This window comes from Cherax quadricarinatus, chromosome 30 (assembly GCF_038502225.1).
Source record: "Cherax quadricarinatus isolate ZL_2023a chromosome 30, ASM3850222v1, whole genome shotgun sequence".
Taxonomy (NCBI): Eukaryota; Metazoa; Arthropoda; class Malacostraca; order Decapoda; family Parastacidae; genus Cherax; species Cherax quadricarinatus.
Genome location: NC_091321.1, coordinates 40,902 through 63,072, shown reverse-complemented (window position 1 = coordinate 63,072; position 22,171 = coordinate 40,902). Strand labels below are relative to the sequence as shown.

The 22,171-nt window shown below is 41.1% G+C and overlaps 1 protein-coding gene across 14 annotated transcripts in view; it reads left to right on the top strand.

Annotated features, from left to right (window-relative positions):
• The window catches only part of LOC138853412 (tigger transposable element-derived protein 1-like), a 31,907-nt gene extending 10,056 nt beyond the window's left edge, over positions 1–21,851 (top strand). The window contains exons 2-6 of one of the 14 annotated variants that reach the window (XR_011392591.1): positions 3,434–3,620; positions 4,351–4,503; positions 6,526–11,345; positions 18,955–18,999; positions 19,798–21,851. Coding sequence is in view for 7 of the 14 variants with exons in the window: in XM_070089818.1 (XP_069945919.1) it covers positions 8,352–10,061 (1,710 nt within the window). In the remaining 7 variants the exon portion in view is untranslated. Of the gene's footprint in view, positions 1–1,315; positions 3,621–4,350; positions 4,810–4,843; positions 5,107–6,525; positions 14,268–18,954; positions 19,000–19,797 lie in introns of those variants that run through there. The other 13 variants (XR_011392596.1, XR_011392597.1, XM_070089815.1 and 10 more) reach the window with 13 other exon arrangements.
• Positions 21,852–22,171: the final 320 nt, after the last annotated feature.

The following is a 22,171-nucleotide window of genomic DNA, read 5'->3' as shown; positions in this document are numbered from 1 at the left end:
GCCTTTTTGTTATTTATCTATTATGTTCGATTTGTAGGTTTCACTGTTGGTAATCTTTGGTCATTCTGGGTGCTATGTTGGGTAGTGCAGTTTTGCATGTAACTAGGTCATCATAGGAGCATTGGTAGCTCTGGTTTATTACCTGGAGTTTACCTGGAGAGAGTTCCGGGGGTCAACGCCCCCGCGGCCCGGTCTGAGACCAGGCCTCCTGGTGGATCAGAGCCTGATCAACCAGGCTGTTGCTGCTGGCTGCACGCAAACCAACATACGAGCCACAGCCCGGCTGATCCGGAACTGACTTTAGGTGCTTGTCCAGTGCCAGCTTGAAGACTGCCAGGGGTCTGTTGGTAATCCCCCTTATGTGTGCTGGGAGGCAGTTGAACAGTCTCGGGCCCCTGACACTTATTGTATGGTCTCTTAACGTGCTAGTGACACCCCTGCTTTTCATTGGGGGGATGGTGCATCGTCTGCCAAGTCTTTTGCTTTCGTAGTGGGTGATTTTCGTGTGCAAGTTCGGTACCTGGTTTATTGTTATAGCTGGTTTATTGTTATAGCTGATTTATTTATTGTTATAACTGGTCTATTGTTATAACTGGTTCATTTATTGTTATAGCTGGTTTATTATCACTGGTTTATTTAGTTATAACTGGTTTATTATCAAGGTTGTACAACATCAAGGTTGTTACCTTGATGTTGCTGCTGTGATCATTTATGCCCTAAATTTTACTCCATATATCAAGGTTAATTTGTTGTATAATTATTTAGTACAGGTAAATATAATTATTTAGTACATGTACATGTAAATATAATTATCATATATATAAATTATCCACCAGGATAACACAAAGTTTTCAAGAGACTGTCCCCCAGGATGCCACCCACACCAGTCCACTAACACCCAGGATGCCACCCACACCAGTCCACTAACACCCAGGATGCCACCCACACCAGTCCACTAACACCCAGGATGCCACCCACACCAGTCCACTAACACCCAGGATGCCACCCACACCAGTCCACTAACACCCAGGATGCCACCCACACCAGTCCACTAACACCCAGGATGCCACCCACACCAGTCCACTAACACCCAGGATGCCACCCACACCAGTCCACTAACACCCAGGATGCCACCCACACCAGTCCACTAACACCCAGGATGCCACCCACACCAGTCCACTAACACCCAGGATGCCACCCACACCAGTCCACTAACACACAGGATGCCACCCACACCAGTCCACTAACACCCAGGATGCCACCCACACCAGTCCACTAACACCCAGGATGCCACCCACACCAGTCCACTAACACACAGGATGCCACCCACACCAGTCCACTAACACCCAGGATGCCACCCACACCAGTCCACTAACACCCAGGATGCCACCCACACCAGTCCACTAACACCCAGGATGCCACCCACACCAGTCCACTAACACAGGATGCCACCCACACCAGTCCACTAACACACAGGATGCCACCCACACCAGTCCACTAACACACAGGATGCCACCCACACCAGTCCACTAACACCCAGGATGCCACCCACACCAGTCCACTAACACCCAGGATGCCACCCACACCAGTCCACTAACACCCAGGATGCCACCCACACCAGTCCACTAACACACAGGATGCCACCCACACCAGTCCACTAACACACAGGATGCCACCCACACCAGTCCACTAACACACAGGATGCCACCCACACCAGTCCACTAACACACAGGATGCCACCCACACCAGTCCACTAACACACAGGATGCCACCCACACCAGTCCACTAACACCCAGGATGCCACCCACACCAGTCCACTAACACACAGGTACCCATTTAACTGATGGGTGAACATAGACAACCGGTGTAAAGAAACACGTCCAATGTTTCAACCTTGGCTGGGAATCAAACCTGGACCCTCACTGTGTGAAACCACCTGTTACCACCAGGACACGGGGCACCGTGCCTAAGTTGTCCTAGTTAATCTCCACACTACTGTAAGTTTATTTACTTACAAGTACACATAAATACAGTTACACAAATTAGCATACAATGTTTGAAGGTAGCATTATAGGTGACCTTAAAAATAGGCTGAAAATTGTCCAGATTTAAGTAGTTATTATGTACTAGGATTAGTCTGCCCGATATGCCCCAGCATGATAGTGACTTTCTTTGTACTTAGCAAACCAAAATTGTAATTACACATTGTAAGTAATTATTCAGGTATACACAAATACAGTTACATAGATTATCATACAAGACTGTTCAACTGCCTCCCAGCATACATAAGGGGGATTACCAATAGACCCCTGGTTGTCTTCAAGACCCCTGGTTGTCTTCAAGACCCCTGGCTGTCTTCAAGACCCCTGGCTGTCTTCAAGACCCCTGGCTGTCTTCAAGACCCCTGGTTGTCTTCAAGCAGGCACTGAACAGGCACCTAAAGTCAGTACCTGACCAGCCGGGCTGTGGTTGGTACATTGGACTGCGTGCAGCTAGTAATAACAGCCTGGTTGATCAGGCCCTGGTCCACCATGAGGCCTGGTCACAGAACAGGCCACGAGGGTGTTGACCCCCGGAACTATCTCCAGGTATACTTAGCAGCATATGTGTAAAGAACCTGGGATAACCTAAAAAAGTCAAAGTGACTTATTTCCATTGGCCAGTAGGCCTGCTGCAGTGCTCCTCCATTCTTATATTCATATGTTTATGTACAGTAGAACCCGCATATGCAGAGATTCGGTTTCTACAGTTTCGGTTATCCACGGTTTACTGTGGCCTGAACATATCCTTAATTTTGCTTAATAATGTTGGCAAGACACGACAGTAGTGATGGTGGCAGTTGTTCAGAGTCTAAGACAGGACAGTAGTGATGGTGGCAGTTGTTCAGAGTCTAAGACAGGACAGTAGTGATGGTGGCAGTTGTTCAGAGTCTAAGACACGACAGTAGTGATGGTGGCAGTTGTTCAGAGACTAAGACACGACAGTAGTGATGGTGGCAGTTGTTCAGAGACTAAGACAAGCCATCAAGTGCTTCCCATTAGTAAAAAAGTGATGATTCTCCACTTACTGTGTGTAATTTATCAATTAAACTTCATCATAGGTATGTATGTAAGTGAGAAACAACTTAGTCGTACCCTGAGTTTCAAACTTTCTTCGTTCCAGAAGGCTATTCAAGTGCCATTACCGAATGAATTTGTTCCCATAAGGAATAATGTAAATTAGATTAGTCAGTTTCAGACCCCAAAAATACACTTACAAAGGCACGGGCAATAATACACTTACATAATTGGTCGAGTTGGGAGCTGTTCAAAACTCGGGGTACCACTGTATGTGCATATGGTTGGGTACTATCTGTGGTTTTGGGCATCCAGGGTAGGTCTTGGAACATATCCCTCATGGATATAGGGAGACTACTGTAGTCTTATCATTACAGGTCTATCAGAATGTGGGAGCCAAGATACAAGAGGACCTATCAGAAGCACCGGTGATCATAGGGGTGAAGCAGGTACCCATTGATCAGCTTATAACCAACAGAACATACTGTTTCTTCTCTCTCACTATTAAAGCTCAGGAAGCCAACATGCCTCTCCTTGATGCTATTTTAGAGAACGTAAGATCAGGTAATATTTGTTAGCATTTTTTACCTGGGGAGGGTTAGCAACCCAGGATAACCTGGGGTGGGGAGGGTTAGCCACCCAGGATAACCTGGGGTGGGGAGGGTTAGCCACCCAGGATAACCCAGGATAGGGAGTGTTAGCCAGCCAGGATAATCCAGGGTAAGGAGAGTTAGCTACCCAGGATAACCCAGGGTAGGGAGTGTTAGCTACCCAGGATAACCCAGGGTAGGGAGAGTTAGCCACCCAGGATAACCCAGGGTAGGGAGTGTTAGCCAGCCAGGATAATCCAGGGTAAGGAGAGTTAGCTATCCAGGGTAGGGAGTGTTTGCCACCCAGGATAACCCAGGGTAGGGAGTGTTAGCCACCCAGGATAACCCAGCATAGGGAGAGTTAGCCACCCAGGATAACCCAGGGTAGGGAGAGTTAGCCACCCAGGATAACCCAGGGTAGGGAGAGTTAGCCAGCCAGGATAACCCAGGGTAGGGAGAGTTAGCCACCCAGGATAACCCAAGAAAGTCAGTGGGTCATCGAGGACTGTCTGTCTTACATATTTCCATTGTGGTCCTTCAATCTTGTCCCCCAGGATGCCACCCACACTGGTCACTTACTGCTAGGTGAACAGTGACAGCAGGTGTCTTAAGGAAACACGACCTACTGTTTTCACCCGTACCGCGAATCAACCCCCGGACCTCAGTGTGTGAGCTGAGAAATTCACAGTATTTTGTGTTTTCAGAACATCCGGTTGCTGGACTATGAGCGTATGTGTGACAGGCAAGGCCAGCATGTGGTGGCGTTCGGCAAGTATACTGGAGTTGCTTGCATGATCAACATTCTTAATGGACTTGGTCTTTGTCTCCTAATACTTGGGCATCACACACCCTTCATGGTATGCTACTACTTGGGTATCACACACACTTCATGGTATGTTCCTAGCACTTGGGCATCACACACCCTTCATGGTATGTTCCTAGCACTTGGGCATCACACACCCTTCATGGTATGTTCCTAGCACTTGGGCATCACACACCCTTCATGGTATGTTCCTAGCACTTGGGCATCACACACCCTTCATGGTATGCCATTAGAAATACCCCTCCACGATGGGCAATACTCTACTGGCAGTACTGTACTGACAATAAGTTCTGTCAGTCTTATTATCAGTAACTGCTATAATAATACAAATAATTAGTATAATCAGTAAAAATTGAATCAGTTGATTCCTACAGCACATTGGACCTGCCCATAATTACTGCAACACAGAGATGGCAAGACAGTCAATTCGTGACACTGGCTATGAAATTTCGCTGGGCATGATGCCGAAATCCATTGGTTCTCTGATGTTCATCTTCACGGGCACCGGGAACATGCCGCAGGGGGCCCAGGAGATAGTTCAGGAGCTGCCCCATGAGTATGTCTCTGTGAAGGCGTTGAAGAATTTGAAACTCCTGAACAAATGAACCTGATAGGCATTCAAACTGCTGTACATGGGGTGAGTAATTATGAATGACCTAACTGGTCACACCTCCACCACTAACTGGTCACACCTCCACCACTAACTGGTCACAGACTGTACCATGATTACCGGATGAAGGTTCAAACCTACACCACTAACCGGGCACAGACAAAGTTAAATATTTATTTCAGCTTAATACAATGTTTGTACAGTGATGGGTGACATGATACAATGTGCAGTGATGGGTGACATGACTCAAGAAATCGTAATGACACGATTGCAAACAAACCATACCCCCGGCTGGGATTGAACCCACGGTCATAGAGTCTCAAAACTCCAGCCCGTCGCGTTAGCCACTAGACCAGCTAGCCTAGGTCTAGTGGCTAACGCGACGGGCTGGAGTTTTGAGACTCTATGACCGCAGGTTCAATCCCGGCCGGGGGTATGGTTTATGGGTGACATGATACAATGTACAGTGATGGGTGACATGATACAATGTTTGTACAGAGATGGTTGACATGATATAATGTTTGTACAGTGATGGGTGACATGATACAATGTTTGTGCAGAGATGGGTGACATGATACAATGTACAGTGATGGTTGACATATAATGTTTGTACAGTGATGGGTGACATAATACAATGTTTGTAAAGTGATGGGTGATATGATACAATGTGTGTACAGTGATGGTTGACATGATGCAATGTGTGTACAGTGATGGTTGACATGATACAGTGCATGTACAGTGATGGGTGACATGATACAGTGCTTGTTCAATAATGGGTGACATGATACAATGTATAATGATGGCTGACATGAGACAGTGCTTTTACAGTGATGGTTGACATGATACAATGTTTGTACAGTGATGGGTGACATGATATAGTGCTTGTACAATGATGGGTGACATGATACAATGTACAGTGATGGTTGACATGATACAATGTTTGTACAGTGATGGGTGACATGATACAATGTTTGTATAGTGATGGTTGACATGATACAATGTGTGTACAGTGATGGTTGACATGATACAATGTGTACACAGTGCTTGTACAATGATGATTGACATGATACAGTGCTTGTACAGTTATGGTTGACATGATAGTGCTTGTACAATTATGGGTTACATGATAGTGATTGTACAGTGATGGGTGACATGATAGTGCTTGTACAATGATGGGTGACATGATACAGTGCTTGTACAATGATGGTTGACATGATACAGTGCTTGTACAATGATGGGTGACATGATACAGTGCTTGTACAGTGATGGGTGACATGATACAGTGCTTGTACAATGATGGGTGACATGATACAGTGCTTGTACAATGATGGGTGACATGATACAGTGCTTGTACAGTGATGGGTGACATTTAGGTGTGCAAGCAGGAAGCCCATAGTCATGCAGAGCATTTTGGGTTCAATTTACAATATTTTGACTTTACAACAGTTTGACTTACGAGAGTTCAACTTTACGATGGTGTAGCAGCAATTACTTTGGAGATGAAACTTAAGATAATTACCCAACATGAAGGTAACTTGTATTCATTCATTTACTTTTTAATACTGGTACAGCCTCTCCTCACTTAACGATGGAGTTCCATTCATGAGACCACATCATTAAACAAATTCGTCGCTAAGTGAGGAGCATATTATAATGGTAGTGGGTTTGTGTCAACCAATACAGCAGTGTACTGTATATTGTAATAAACAGAAGAGAGGAAATCAGCTCTAATATACATTATTTAGGTATGAATACTGGTCAGAGAGCCCATTGTAAGTCCGAGGCATCGGTAAAGGAGTACGTCACTAAGTGAGGAGAGGCTGTATTTAGTTAGTTACAGTAATTATTTGTTTATTTACTGATTGAATGACAGTAGTTATTAATTTGTTATTTATTTAGCATATCATATTTATATTCTCCTATGACATTTTCAACTTACGATGGGTTCGTTAGAACATAATCCCATCGTAAGTCAAGGAGCACCTTCCTGTGCCTTTAACAGTGATGTTTCTACTGTTGGTGCAATTCTAAACTTTTGATCATGTTGGTGCTTGAAAATAAAGAATGAGCGAGTGTTTTGGTTGTAAGAATTGTTTAGCATGACAGATAATAATAATAATAATAATAATAATAATAATAATCTTTATTTCTGCAAGTTCATGTACAGTAAATCCTTGACTTAAAAACACCTCGAGAATCTCGTGTATTGTCTATAATATTCATTATAGAGGAAGTCTTCAACTTAGAACACATTGGGGACTTTCTGTATTGTGTATAATAATGATATTATACACAATACAGCTAGCCCTCCACTTTCACGAGCTTCAAATATTCGCAAATGCCCAGCCGCCCAATCATAACATGTACAGGAAGGCCCCGCTTTACGGCGTTTCACTTTACGGCGTTCCGCTAATACGGACATTTCAAATTATGACCAAAACTCGCTATACGGCTCCCCCCACCTGACTTTCTAATACGGTCACCGTGCCCCACCCTGTTTGTTTACATTCTCCATGAGCTCAGTAAGCACTAAGTCTCTCCATTTTGTCTGGAAACTCCAAAATTTCAAATGTTTTTAAAAGTTATTTCATAATTTATATATACTCTGATAATTATACTTATGTATACCTGTACCTAAATAAACTTACACACTGCTTTCATGTAGGTACACATTAAAATCACTAAGAGTCTCTCTACTCTTGATGCAATAATAATAATAATAATAATAATAATAATAATAATAATAATAGTAATAATAGTAATAATAATAGTAATAATAATAATCTCTTGGGCGCATTAATGTCGCATATTACATTAATATAGACATTTCCCTTAATCTATCTATGATATTTTTTTCAAAATTATATAAGAAACACATTATGTAACACACAAACATGATACATGCACCCACAGTATAAAATTTTATACAAATATATACGAGATGTTTACCAAACGGTTTGTAGAAGTGTCGGAAGAATTACGTTTTCTCTAGCCCGTCACCTGTTACTAGGGATAACTGTAGAAAAATATTCCTTTCGTATGCCTTCACTTTATAGCTATAATTCTGTACTAACTTGTACACAGTGTAAGAGTATTTGTTTCGTGATTTAATTATTATAATAATAATAATAAAAATATTGTAAGGTAAAAGTTTCACAAACGCCTGACCGAGTGATCGTCCACAACCTGTTCAGTTTGTTTACGCTGTCTGAGCGCGGTGTATCTCGTTATCTCTCGTTTGCTCTTCGTTAACTAATTGGCTCTCGTTGACGATGGCATCTAAGCTTAGTTGTGATAAAAAGAAGAGTCGTAAGCCTCTTACTTTAAGTGCCAAGTTAGAAATGATTAAACTTAGTGAACAAGGTATGTCAATGGCTGAGATAGCACGTAAGCTTGGTTTGGCTCGTCAAACAGTTAGTACAGTTGTGAACAATAAGGAGAAAGTGTTGCAGGAAGTTAAAAGTGCTACACCAGTGACCACTAAAGTTATAAGAAAACGTGATAACCTTATTGCTGACATGGAAAAACTTTTAATGGTGTGGATTGATGATCAGACTAGTCACAAGGTGCCTTTAAGCAGAGCCATTATCCAGTCCAAAGCCCTAAGTCTCTTCAATTCTATGAAGGCTGAGAGAGGGGAGGAAGCTGCTGAAGATAAATTCTCAGCTAGCAGAGGCTGGTTTAATAGGTTTAAGGAAAGAAGTCAACTTCACAACATCAGAGTGCAGGGTGAAGCTGCAAGCGCTGACAATTTAGCTGCAGAAAATTATCCACTTGAACTAGCCGAGATAATAGAATGTGGTGGATATACCAAGCAACAGATTTTTAATGTGGATGAGACTGCATTATTTTGGAAGAAGATGCCATCTAGGACATTTATTGCTAAGGAAGAGAAGTCAATGCCTGGCTTCAAAGCTGCAAAAGACAGGCTAACACTCTTGCTAGGAGCTAATGCAGCTGGTGACTGCAAGTTAAAACCTATGATGATTTATCACTCAGAGAATCCTAGGGCCCTAAAGAACTATGCAAAAGGCAGCCTTCCAGTTTATTATAAATCTAATTCGAAAGCTTGGATGACTGCCAATCTTTTCATAAGTTGGTTCACGGACTATTTTAAGCCTACAGTTGAGGCTTACTGCAAGGAAAAGAAAATTCCTTTTAATGTTTTACTTGTTTTAGACAATGCCCCTGCCCACCCTACAGCTCTACATGGTATGTACAGGGAGATAAATGTTGCTTTTATACCTCCAAACACAACTTCATTACTGCAGCCGATGGACCAAGGTGTAATTGCAGCCTTTAAATCTTATTACCTAAGAAGAACTTTCATTAAGGCTGTAAATTTCCTAGACAGTGATAAAATGCCTGGGCCTAAAGAAAATAAATTAAAAACCTTTTGGAAAGGTTTCACAATTTTGGATGGCATTAAAAATATTAGAGATGCATGGAATGAAGTTAATGAAACTACACTCAAAGGTGTTTGGAAGAATCTGATTCCTGAACTTATGGATGATTTTGAAGGTTTTGCGAATCCAGTGGGGGAAGTGTGTGTAAACGTTGTTGATATGGCAAGGGAATTAGAACTGGAAGTGGAGCCTGAGGATGTGGAAGAATTGCTTCTCTCTCATGATGAGGTTCTGACAGACCAAGACCTTCTTCTGATTGAAGAGCAAAGAAAGAAATTTCATGAAGAGGAGATCCATCCTGATGATAGTCCTGTTACCATTAAAGAAATGAAAACCCAGGATTTGGAAGAAGCTATCAACCATATAGAAATAACAATGGCAATTTTTGAGAAGATTGATCCAAATTTTGAACGAAGTTCAAAAGTGAATGCAACCCTTTCCCATGATGTTACATGCTATAAAGAAATTTTAAGGGAAAGGAAAAAAAAATCCATGAGGCAAAGTTCAATGCTTTCCTACTTTAAGAAAATATCATGCCAACCTTCAACATCAACAGCCTTCAACATCAACAGCTAGCCTTCAACAGCCTTCAACATCAACATACACCCCTTCAAAAGCCTCACACAAGTCTCCAAAACGAATCAAATTAGTTGAAGAATTAGAGGATGATGGTCTGCCATCTCCTGATTTGATTCAATAACTACATTGCCACTCACCTCTCACACATTCATATTAAGTAATTAAAGTTATGTAATAAATGTACTGTGTGTAATTTTACTTTTCATTGTTTTTTTTAATGCTTAGTTCTATTGCTAATTTAATATATGTCAGTGTAAATACGTTATCTAGCATTTATATGCATTTACAAGGAAAATAAAAGGGTGTTCCACTTTACGGCGGTTTCCGCTTTACGGCGGTAGCCTGGAACCTAACCCGCCGTATAAGTGGGGCCTTCCTGTACTGTATATACAATATTTTATGAAGTTTTCATGTGTTTTATGATTGTTCATGGTTCGGTAGGTTAAGGAAGCAATGTTGTTAGGCTAAGTAAATGCTATTATTGTATTTCGCTGCAATATATTTGCGCATCAAAACATTAGCGAGCACTACAGTATTATTATATTTCCATACATCATATTTATGCACCAAGCATTTGCGAATTTTCAAGATTCGCGAGGTTCTTGATCCCCAACCCTCGTGAATATGGAGGGCCTCCTGTAATGATATGATACACAAGATTCTCAGTGTGTTTGTAAGTCAAGGACTAACTGTACAAGGTATACAGACCATAACTGACATCAGTGACATACTACTATGTATATAGAAAATCCCTTGTTATGCAGAGCATTTCCTGCAACTTGGGTTTCTGCATTTTGCGGCTTATTAGACGCATTTTTTTCCATAAAATGTCTCCAGAAACCACCCTGCATCCTATAAACTGATGGTCAGTGACTGGGGCGGGTTATTTGTGTATTTTTCCAGTCACGGTATTGTGCCTTTTTTTGTTATTTTGGGGTGTGGGGTGGGCTGTAGCTCTCCCAGTTATATCCGATGCTGAACCATTGAAATAAAACAAATCATAAGTTGTGAAATACAGTAATTTTGTCCCCAGGATGCGACCCACACCAGTTGGATTACTGGGTGAAGGCTCAAACCTCCATCACTAACTGGTTAGAAACCATGCCATGTTTATTTCTCCTGGGTGACTTAGTTATTTTCTTTCTGTGAGCAGCGACCAACAAGATTTATTCTTGTGAGGCAAGCCGTTGCGATCACTTGGTTCGTAAAGACAGTGGATAGTAGGATGCTGTAGAATATGAAGAACATACTGAGAGATGCATCTCTGTCTTTGCTCACAAGGTCAGTATTTTTTGCTCACAAGGTCATTGTCCTGCTCACAAGGTCCTTGTCTTGCTCGCATGGTCATTGCCCTGCTTACAAGGTTATTGTTCTGCTCACATGACACTCTTCAGGTCACTAGTTCTATCTAGGCTGGAATATTGATGCACACTAATAGCACCTTTCAAGGCAGGTGAAATTGCTGACCTAGAAAATGTACAGAGAACCTTCACGGCACACATAACGGAGATAAAACACCTCAATTACTGGGAGCGCTTGAAGTTCCTGAACCTGTATTAGAACACAGGCGAGAGAGATACATAATTATATACACTCGGAAAATTCTAGAGGGATTAGTACCAAACTTGCACACGAAAATCACTCCCTACGAAAGCAAAAGACTCGGTAGACGATGCAACATCCCCCCAATGAAAAGCAGGGGTGTCACTAGCACGTTAAGAGACAACACAATAAGTGTCAGGGGCCCAAGTCTGTTCAACTGCCTCCCAGCATACATAAGGGAGATTACCAATAAACCCCTCGCTGTCTTCAAGCAGACTGGACAGGCACCTAAAGTCAGTACCTGACAAGCCGGGCTGTAGTTCATATGTTGGATTGCGTGCGGCCAGCAGTATCAGCCTGGTTGATCAGGCCATGATCCACCATGAGGCCTGGTCACAGACCGGGCCGCAGGGGTGTTGAACCCCAGAGCTCTCTCCAGGTAAACATGGCCAGTGTTCTGCTCACAAGGTCATTGTCCTGCATACAAGGTCATTGTCCTGCTCACCAAATTAGTTTCTTATCATAATGTCATTTTCTTGGTCATAAGAACAGTTTTCTTGATTGTTTCAGACAGCCAAAAGTATTAACAAAAAATATTTTTTTAAAGATTAAATATAAATACAGAAAACAATGACAAATAAATATAAAGCACTAATAAAATGGATAAATGAATGTTTAACATCAAATTTACCTTTATTGACTCTTGTTGGTGTATGGCAGACAGGTTAAGATAAGATAAGATAAGATTTCGTTCAGATTTTTAACCCCGGAGGGTTAGCCACCCAGGATAACCCAAGAAAATCAGTGCGTCATCGAGGACTGTCTAACTTATTTCCATTGGGGTCCTCAATCTTGTCCCCCAGGATGCGACCCACACCAGTCGACTAACACCCAGGTACCTATTTGCTGCTAGGTGAACAGGACAACAGGTGTAAAGAAACGTGTCGAAATGTTTCCACCCACCGGGAATCGAACCCGGGCCCTCCGTGTGTGAAGCGGGAGCTTCACACATGGATATTTCCCTAGACTGGATACTTCCCTAGACCCTTCCTGGTCAAGAGGAAGGTATGAACTGAACAATATAAGGCTTTACCAGCCAACTTTGACTCGGTCGGAGCGGGGATTGAGCAGCCACCGGGCCAGAGGAAGGCAAGTTTATTATGCTTCAATATGACGCTAATATTATCTCCACGGCTTATTTATCTATCACAATTCATCTAATATGACATAATAAATACTATTAATAACATAGAAACATGATATATATTCTAACATGAATAAAATATACATAATGTATGTGAGGAGTAAGTGGTGGAATTATTGTTGTTGGGTTTATAATGGCCACTGAGAGACGCCGTACATGGTGGTGGTGGAGGTGAGGCGGCAGCAGAACCCACCACCACTATCACACTTAATGTACGTAATTTATAAATAAGAAATATTTACATTTTAATTTATAAATAAAGAAATATTTACATTGTAAGTTATAAATAAGTTTATTCAGGCGTACACAAATACAGTGGACCCCCGCATAACGATTACCTCCAAATGCGACCAATTATGTAAGTGTATTTATGTAAGTGCGTTTGTACGTGTATGTTTGGGGGTCTGAAATGGACTAATCTACTTCTCAATATTCCTTATGGGAACAAATTCGGTCAGTACTGGCACCTGAACATACTTCTGGAATGAAAAAAAATCGTTAATCGGGGGTCCACTGCAGTTACGTACGTAGATTATCTTACATAGCACCTTGTGTGTAAAGTACCTAGGATAACCCAAAAAAGTCAGAGTGACTTACTCATTTCCATTGGGGTCCTTTTATATTTACACTTACATTTACTTTTATCTCCATGGGGAAGTGGAACAGAATTCTTCCTCCATAAGCCATGCATGTTGTAAGAGGCGACTAAAATGCCAGGAGCAAGGGGCTAGTAACCCCTTCTCCTGTATAAATTACTAAATTTAAAAAGAGAAACTTTTGTTTTTCTTTTTGGGTCACCCTGCCTTGGTGGGATACGGCCGGTTGGTTGAGGAAAAAAAATTTACTTTTATACTCACACTTATATTTACACTTACCTTGGAGGAGATGTTTGTTTAATTAGTTCGATGGAGGAGATGCTGGCAGAGGTTTAGGGTGGTGGAAGATACGTAGCAGGGCGGCATATGTTCAGCGGTTCTATACACATCCAACAACATTGGAGAGTTACTTTCATATCGTTTTTCTGTCACTTACTCGCTTAACTTATTTGCTACACTGTTAATTCTACACTTTATCACTGGCTGGCACTATAGCCTTTATCGATACCTGCTGCTTTAGTATCGTACGTATCATAGAATCACTGAATCACTGCAGAAGGCACATTCTCCTCTCTCTTCCTCCTCCACTTTGATACTTTGCTACGAGTTTTTTTTTTTTTTAATTCGCTTGTGCTTCTTTCCTTCTTTACCACAGGGCTGGCACTAGAAGCTTTCTTTGGGCCCATGGTGGTATATTTAGCAGTTACAAGCACTAACAACAATGGAATAATACAAAATATATCACATGTATGCGTGGAATCATCCTCACTGGCTTGTAAACAATGGCACACTACATGGAGTGGACGGGTGGCCGTGGCTCAGGCCGCGTGGACACGTTTGGGACGAATGCCCTTAACCGAGTTCTTGGGCGTTAGCCTAGCCAATATTTTGATGCAAAAAGTGCCGCTAACTGATTTTGCCATTAGCCAATGCGGCCGTTAACTGAGCATCCACTGTACTTGTAGTAGTCACTGACAATTATATAGCACTTGTAGTAGCCCCTGATAGTTATATAGTTTTAGTTTTAGTGATCTACTGTATCAAATGCTTTCCATAGGTCTGTGAAGAGCCCCAGAGGACATTCATTTTTTCAGTTGCTGTACAGTATATAGTAATTCGAGCATCTGAGGTAGTACAATTTATGATACAATCTTACATTTTTAAGTTCGTAATTAGTTCTTTTACAGTGGTAAAATACAAATATTCTATATTTTACTCTATTATTAGCTCTTTGGAGGTTTCGGATGTACTAGTACGTCTTACGACTCAGGGTTTTTGATATACTAGTACGCCTAAATTCTAATGCCCTCAAATCTAGTGAGAGAAAGCTGGTAGGCCTACATATGAAAGAATGGGTCTATGTGGTCAGTGTGCACAGTATAAAAAAATCCTGCAGCACACAGTGCGTAATGAGAAAAAAAACTTTGACCGTGTTTTTGGATTAAAACAGCGACTTTGCACTGTATTTTCGTATGGTATTTATTGTTGTATTCTAGTTTTCTTGGTCTCATTTTATAGAATGGAAGACATATTACAGAAATTGAGATGATTTTGACTGGTTTTACAATGAAAAGTACCTTGAAATTGAGCTCAAAGTAGCAGAAATATTCGATTTTTACCAAATTTCAAAAGTAAACAAATCATTCCAAGCATCCAATACACATCAACTGGTGAGTCTAATATTCTTTCACAAGTGCGCTGATATTATTTATACCATTTCTACACTAATGCAGTAGTCTGCATAACAGTAAATCTTATTTTTTTTTGTAAGAATAAAAATTCAAAGTGGAAAGCCAAAGAAATATAAGAGGGGCCTGGGGATGTGACTAACGAACAGAGAACTTGTTATTTTAGTGCCAGGAATGTCTTTCTTGTTTATTCTGGACCCTATTTGGAAATTGGCATCTTTTGAAATTTGTGTGAAAAGGCAAAATTGCTAAATTCTGACCACTGTATTGGATAGTTGAAATCGGTAAATGGGTGGGTTCTTGTACTCATTTGATGGAAAAAATGGAGTTCTAGCGAAATAATTATGATTTTTGTCGACTAGTACACTGGAATTGGCCGAAAATAGGGCTCAAAGTGGGCAAAATCGCTGATGCTTAAACATCGTCGAGACCGCTAACTTCGCGAGAGCATAATTCCGTAAGTTTTCCATCAAATTTCATACTTTTGGTGCCATTATGATCGGGAAAAGATTCTTTATCTTCTCATAAGAAAAATAATTATTTTTTTTTTGAAATTTGGCCGACCCTGAGAACAAGTCTCTGAGAGGACCTGTCGACCCCCAAAGGGTTAATGTATGAGGTAGTACAATTTATGATACAATCAATCTATGATAACCTCAATTTATGATAACCAGTGGGACTTCTTTTTTCTCTATTGCAGTGTACAGTGGACCCCCGGTTAACGATTTTAATCCGTGCAAGAGGGGTAATTGTTATGCGAAATAATCGCTATGTGAATGAATTTTCCCCATAAGAAATAATGGAAATCAAATTAATCCGTGCAAGACACCCAAAAGTATGAAAAAAAAATTTTTACCACATGAAATATACATTTTCCCACACACAAAGAGAAGGATACATGCACAATAGTAGAGTAGTACATGCACAGTATATATTGTGCATGTACTAGTCTACTAAATGAAGAATAAATGACACTTACCTTTATTGAAGATGCAGCAATGACTGATGAGACACTGTGTCCTGGGAGTGCCTTTTCCTCCTGAGTACTGTAGGTCCTGTTTGGCATTTTCTTCCAGAACAGGCCTTATCACACTGTGTATGCCACTACGATTCTTAAATCTCTCAAACCAACCTTTGCTGGCTTTAAATTCACCAATATGAGCACTAGTTCCAGGCATTTTTCCCTGTTCACCTGGGTGTTAGTCGACTTGTGTGGGTTGCATCCTGGGAGACAAGATTAAGGACCCCAATGGAAATAAGTTAGACAGTCTTCGATGACACTGACTTTTTTGGGTTATCCTGGGTGGCAAATCCTCTGGGGTTAATTGTTTCTTGGTATTCTCAATAAGCCACACCAACAACGGTGCTACAGCAGCAGCAGCAGCTGACAGTGCAGCAGCAGCAGCAGCTGACAGTGCAGCAGCAGCAGCAGCTGTACCACCAATAGTAGCGATGGTTGATTGGGGTTTATTATACAACCTGGCCAGCTCGGAGACATGCACTCCACTTTCATACTTATCAATGATCTTTTTCTTCATCTCTATTGTAATTCTCACCCTTATTGCTGTAGGGTTGGCACTAGAAGCTTTCTTGGGGCCCATGGTCACTTATTTTCCAGAAAAAGCACCGAAAACACTGTAATAATACGAAATATTCCGATTGTATGCTTGGATGTTACCGCGGAGGCTGGCTGGTAAACAATGCCACCGGCGGAACATGTGAGCGTGGCTCAGGCCGCACATTGGACGCGTCTCGGACGAAAATCGGTAAGCGGGTTTTTAAGCGGTATGTGAGGCAAAATTAAGTTCATTTACTCTATTATTAACATGAGGTAAAACAGACCAATATCTAACTTGTGCTTTTATTCAGCCTAAACCCAAAGTGACAGGGGTTCAGTATGTTATGGGATAGGAGGCAGGAGTAAATTTGTTTATGTATTATTTTTTTGAAGATTTTAGAGAAAGGCAAATTATATATTGATCTGTAGTTACTTAGTTCTGTAGGATTGACTCTTTTGAGGATCAGGGTGACCCTTGCCATCCATACTCAAGACAGCACGGGACACCTCAAAGTACTATACGTATAACTATATATACAGAGCTAAATAACTACAGAATAACATCTAACTCTCCTTTGCTCTCTGAAATCTTCGAAAAAATAATCCATAAACAAATCTACTCCTACCTCCTATCCCATAATATACTGAACCTTTGCCAGTTTGGGTTTAGACCTGAATAAAAGCACAAATGATCAATTATTCAGATGCTCGAATTACTATATACAGCAACTGAAAAAAATGAATATCCTCTGGGGCTCTTCATAGACCTACGTAAAGCATTTGATACAGTAGACCTCGATGACGCACTGACTTTCTTGGGTTATCCTGGGTGGCTAACCCTCCGGGGTTAAAAATCCGAACAAAATCTTATCTTATCTTACCATGCACCTAAAACTAGAGCATTATGGGGTCAGAGGACACACTCTTCTTTCAATACACCGGCTGTATCCCAACGAGGCGGGGCGGCCCAAAAGGAAAAACAGAAGTTTCTCCTTTCACATTTAGTAACATATACAGAAGAGGTTACTAGCCCCTTGCTCCTGGCATTTTAGTCGCCTCTTACAACACGCATGGCTTACGGAGGAAGAATTCTGTTCCACTTCCCCATGGAGGAGGACACTCTCTCACATAAAATCTTATCTTAGTGAAGACTTCTTTCTTTCTTTCAACATATTGGCTGTATCCCAAAAGGCAGGGTGACCCAAAAAGAAAAATGAAAGTTTCTCTTTTAAATTTAGTAATTTATACGGGAGAAAGGGTTACTAGCCCCTTGCTCCCGGCATTTTAGTTGCCTCTTACAACACGCATGGCTTGCGGAGGAAGAATTCTGTTCCACTTCCCCATGGAGATAAGAGGAAATAAACAAGAACAGGAACTAGAAAGAAAATAGAAGAATACCCAGAGGGGTGTATATATATATACTTGTACATGTATGTGTAGTGTGACCTAAGTGTAAGTAGAAGTAGCAAGACGTACCTGAAATCTTGCATGTTCATGAGACAGACAAAAGACACCAGCAATCCTACCATCATGTAAAACAATTACAGGTTTTCGTTGTACACTCGCTTGGCAGGACGGTAGTACCTCCCTGGGCGGTTGCTGTCTACCAACCTACTACCTAGGCTTAGTGAAGACATTAGTATGTATTCATAAATGGCGTGACTTCCAATACTCAACCTGTAGTTGTATTTATTGTTTGTGGTTCATGTATATTTGTCCTAGGTCCTCTACTCTTTCTTATTTACATCAATGACCTCCCAAATGCACATCCTGTACCTTTATAAAGTTGCTTGACAAGGTACATCCTGTACCATTATACTGACAAAGGTATATCTTGGACCATTATAAAGTCACTTAACAAAGGTACATCCTGGGCCACTATAAAAGTACATGAGGAAACAAATGCTCCCTAAATATTTCCTTTCCAAATTGTTGACCAGTTACAAATTTTTGTCATTATTGTTTAGTATTTTAGTTGACAAATAGTGTTTTCTAATACGTAGAGGTTTTATGTACCAATAAATGTAAGTTAGTGTACTTTAGGATAAACGGTTTTGTAATTACATTATCCTTGTTTTATCGGTGTTTTATTAAGGCAGTAGGAAGGTAAACCAAGGGCTCTAAATACGGAAAGTTGCAAATAGTACTTAATTATTAAGGATGTGTATCTGTGTGCCTCTGACAAGACAGTGATGGTGTGAATGATGGTCAAAGTGTCTTCTTTTTTGGGTCACCTTGCCTTGTTGCTGTGTTTTTACTGAATCATCTTATATATAAAAAACCGTCATTTGTTGTTTCTCAGGTGCTGTATAATCAGTACGAGTTTAGAGCTTCCCAATGACTGAAGGTAAGTCTGTCAGGCTGGATTATTAAAGGCTGAATGGCTTGCCTTGTGAAACTCTTATGTATTGAGAAGATCACTTTATTAACTATTGTAAAAAGTGTAGTGGCATTATTTTTTTTTTTTTGTGTTTAAAGATTAATAACTTTATCATCTCATAAGAATGGAATAATGTGAATTTGTAAAATACTTTTTTTGTTACATTTTGGACTACAGATGCTTATTGACTTACAGTGGGGTTATGTTCCCACAAAACCATCGAAAATATTTTGTCAGATATGAATGATATGATAAATAAGTCAATAAATAACTACTGTCACTGAATAATAATTAACTAAATACCAGTATTGAAAAGTCAGTAAATGAATACAAGTTATGGACTTGTTGCCTTCATATTGGGTAATTATCTCAAGTTTCACCTCCACAGTAATTGTTGCCACACCATCGTAAAGTTGAAATATCCCGAGTTGAACCATTGTAGGTTGAGGCGCACCTGTAGTGTGTGGTATTGTGATAAAAGAATAGCCATTTATTGCAGGAATATTGCTCTAGTACATGTATTTGACCACACTTTACATTTATTGCAGGTATACTGCTCTAGTACATGTATTTGACCACACTTTACATTTATTGCAGGTATACTGCTCTAGTACATGTGTTTGACCACACTTTACATTTTATCACAGGAATTTTTTTTGTACATATGTCAGCATAGTTGTTGATCCCCTGTATGTGTTGTATAGCTTATCTTAGTATCATAGTTAGTACCATCCATATGTTTTACATACACGACCCCTTTGCTAGGCCTAGTGACTAGTTTGTATGACATCACGTGATCCCGCATGAGTGCGTGGGCTGCGCTGCATCGGCCTCAGTTCCCGCATAGGTCTACGCCAGGCAAGACACAGCAGGTTGGGCTCTCCCCCTTCATACTCTGCTAATATAAGTGTTACCATCCAACAAGTGTGTTTTACTCCAATCATCAAATCTCCTATGAACTCCCACTACACATATTCAAAGTTAAAAAGGAGAATGATATATTTATTGTTTGTGGTTTATGTATATTTGTAAATACTGTAGGGGTTATACAACACCTGGCTTGGTTATGCAACACCTGACTTGGTTATGCAATACCTGGTTTGCTTATGCAATATCTGGCTTGGTTGTGCAACACCTGGCTGAGCTATACAACACCTGGCTGGGCTATAAAATACCTGGCTGGGCTATACACCACCAGGCTTGGTTGTACACCACCTGGCTTGGTTGTACACCACCTGGCTTGGTTGTACACCACCTGGCTTGGTTATACACCACCTGGCTTGGTTATACACCACCTGGCTTGGTTATACACCACCTGGCTTGGTTATACACCACCTGGATTGGTTATACTCAAATGATCTCTACAGATTCAGCATTTTCCATAACTGTAACAATTTTCCTGGCTAGGATGTTCATCTCTGGAGTACTGTAGCCACAGTTCCCTTGTCCTCACATCAAACAAGCAAAGGTTATTGTCTGCTAGATGGTCTGTATACAAGATCAAATGAAGAATAGATCTTCGATTATGCAGCATCCTTGGCTGGGGTTGAACAAGAGTCAAAAACACGATAGTTACATCTTTTTTTTTTTTGATGTTGTTAGAGTGTTAGCAAAATAGGATTAATCAGGGGATTCAGAGAACCTGGTTAGTGGGACTTTGAGTTCTGGAAGTGGGAAGTACAGTACCTGTACTCTGAAGGATGGGTGAGGATGTTACAGTTCTGGAGGTGGGAAGTACAGTACCTGCACTCTGAAGGATGAGTGAGGATGTTACAGTTCTGGAGGTGGGAAGTACAGTACCTGCACTCTGAAGGATGAGTGAGGATGTTACAGTTCTGGCGGTGGGAAGTACAGTACCTGCACTCTGAAGGATGAGTGAGGATGTTACAGTTCTGGAGGTGGGAAGTATAGTACCTGCACTCTGAAGGATGGGTGAGGATGTTACAGTTCGAAGGGTCACATTAACTGTGATGTTACATTACTTCTGACAAGACAGCTATTGAATGAATGATGGTGAATGTCTTTCCTCTTTTATTTCATTGCCCCATCATGGTGGGAGACAACTGATATGTAAAAAAATATATTGTTTTTCTGGATTATTTTTCAGGTCTCTGTATTAAAAACTGCTGCACAGTTTTGAATTTCAGATGACCAATTGCTGGATAATCAATGATGTATTTATTTAGCCACACAGTTATGTGCATGATAATGTGTATACATGTGTAGGATGAGGATCTTCCATATATTAAGCTTTACTGGGCATCAACATGACACTGTATATCTCTGAATTCATATAGGTAACGAATAACAGTATTTTTATGCCTTTCTCATAATTCAGTGTTATACAACAGCATTGTACAATCAGTACCATTTTGTGATGTAGTGCTTGTGAGGTCACTAAGGGAGACCTAACTCCAGTAAATTGTCACACACCTTGCCTTGGCAAATAGTTGTCAGACATGCCTCTCGGCTTAAGTCAGGTCTTTTTTTCTTGAACTTGTGTCAGGTTGTAACATGTGGGCTATGCCTTGTGGGGAAGGGGGGTGCTTTAAGGACCATATAAGCTCAAGGAAACAGCTAGAGAGGGAGGTTGGTGACAGGTCCGGTGAATGGGAGCCCTGGACAGCTGTGTGTTTAGTGGACCACGCATTGCGAATCTCGGGTCAGCTGGTCGGTGAATTAAGAGTGAGTACAAGTCTGTGTTACTGATAACATCTACCCTTTCCCTGGTAATAAGTCTCATTGGTCAGTTGTGTAATTTTCCATCAGGATATGTTGTATTCTCGCTCTTTATGTTATTAAGTAAACTATAGCCATAGTTCCCATTTTTATTTGTACCCTCTTATGCCATTCCTATTCTGTTAAGCACTGGGATAATACAGAAGACATGCTCACTTGCTGGGATACCTCAGGCAGAGTGAGTAAAGGTCTCACAATTTTCAGAAGTTTTTCAATGTGTCAGCCATATCCCACTGAGGCAGGGCGACCTAAAAAGAAAAACAAGTCTTTTTTTATATTTAGTGATGTATACAGGAGAAGGGGTTACTAGCCCCTTGCTACTGGCATTCCTCTTCAAGGGGGGCTCCTTGGCATGGTGAAGAGGCTCTTGGTCTGAGGAATTAGACCTGTTGGTCTCCTT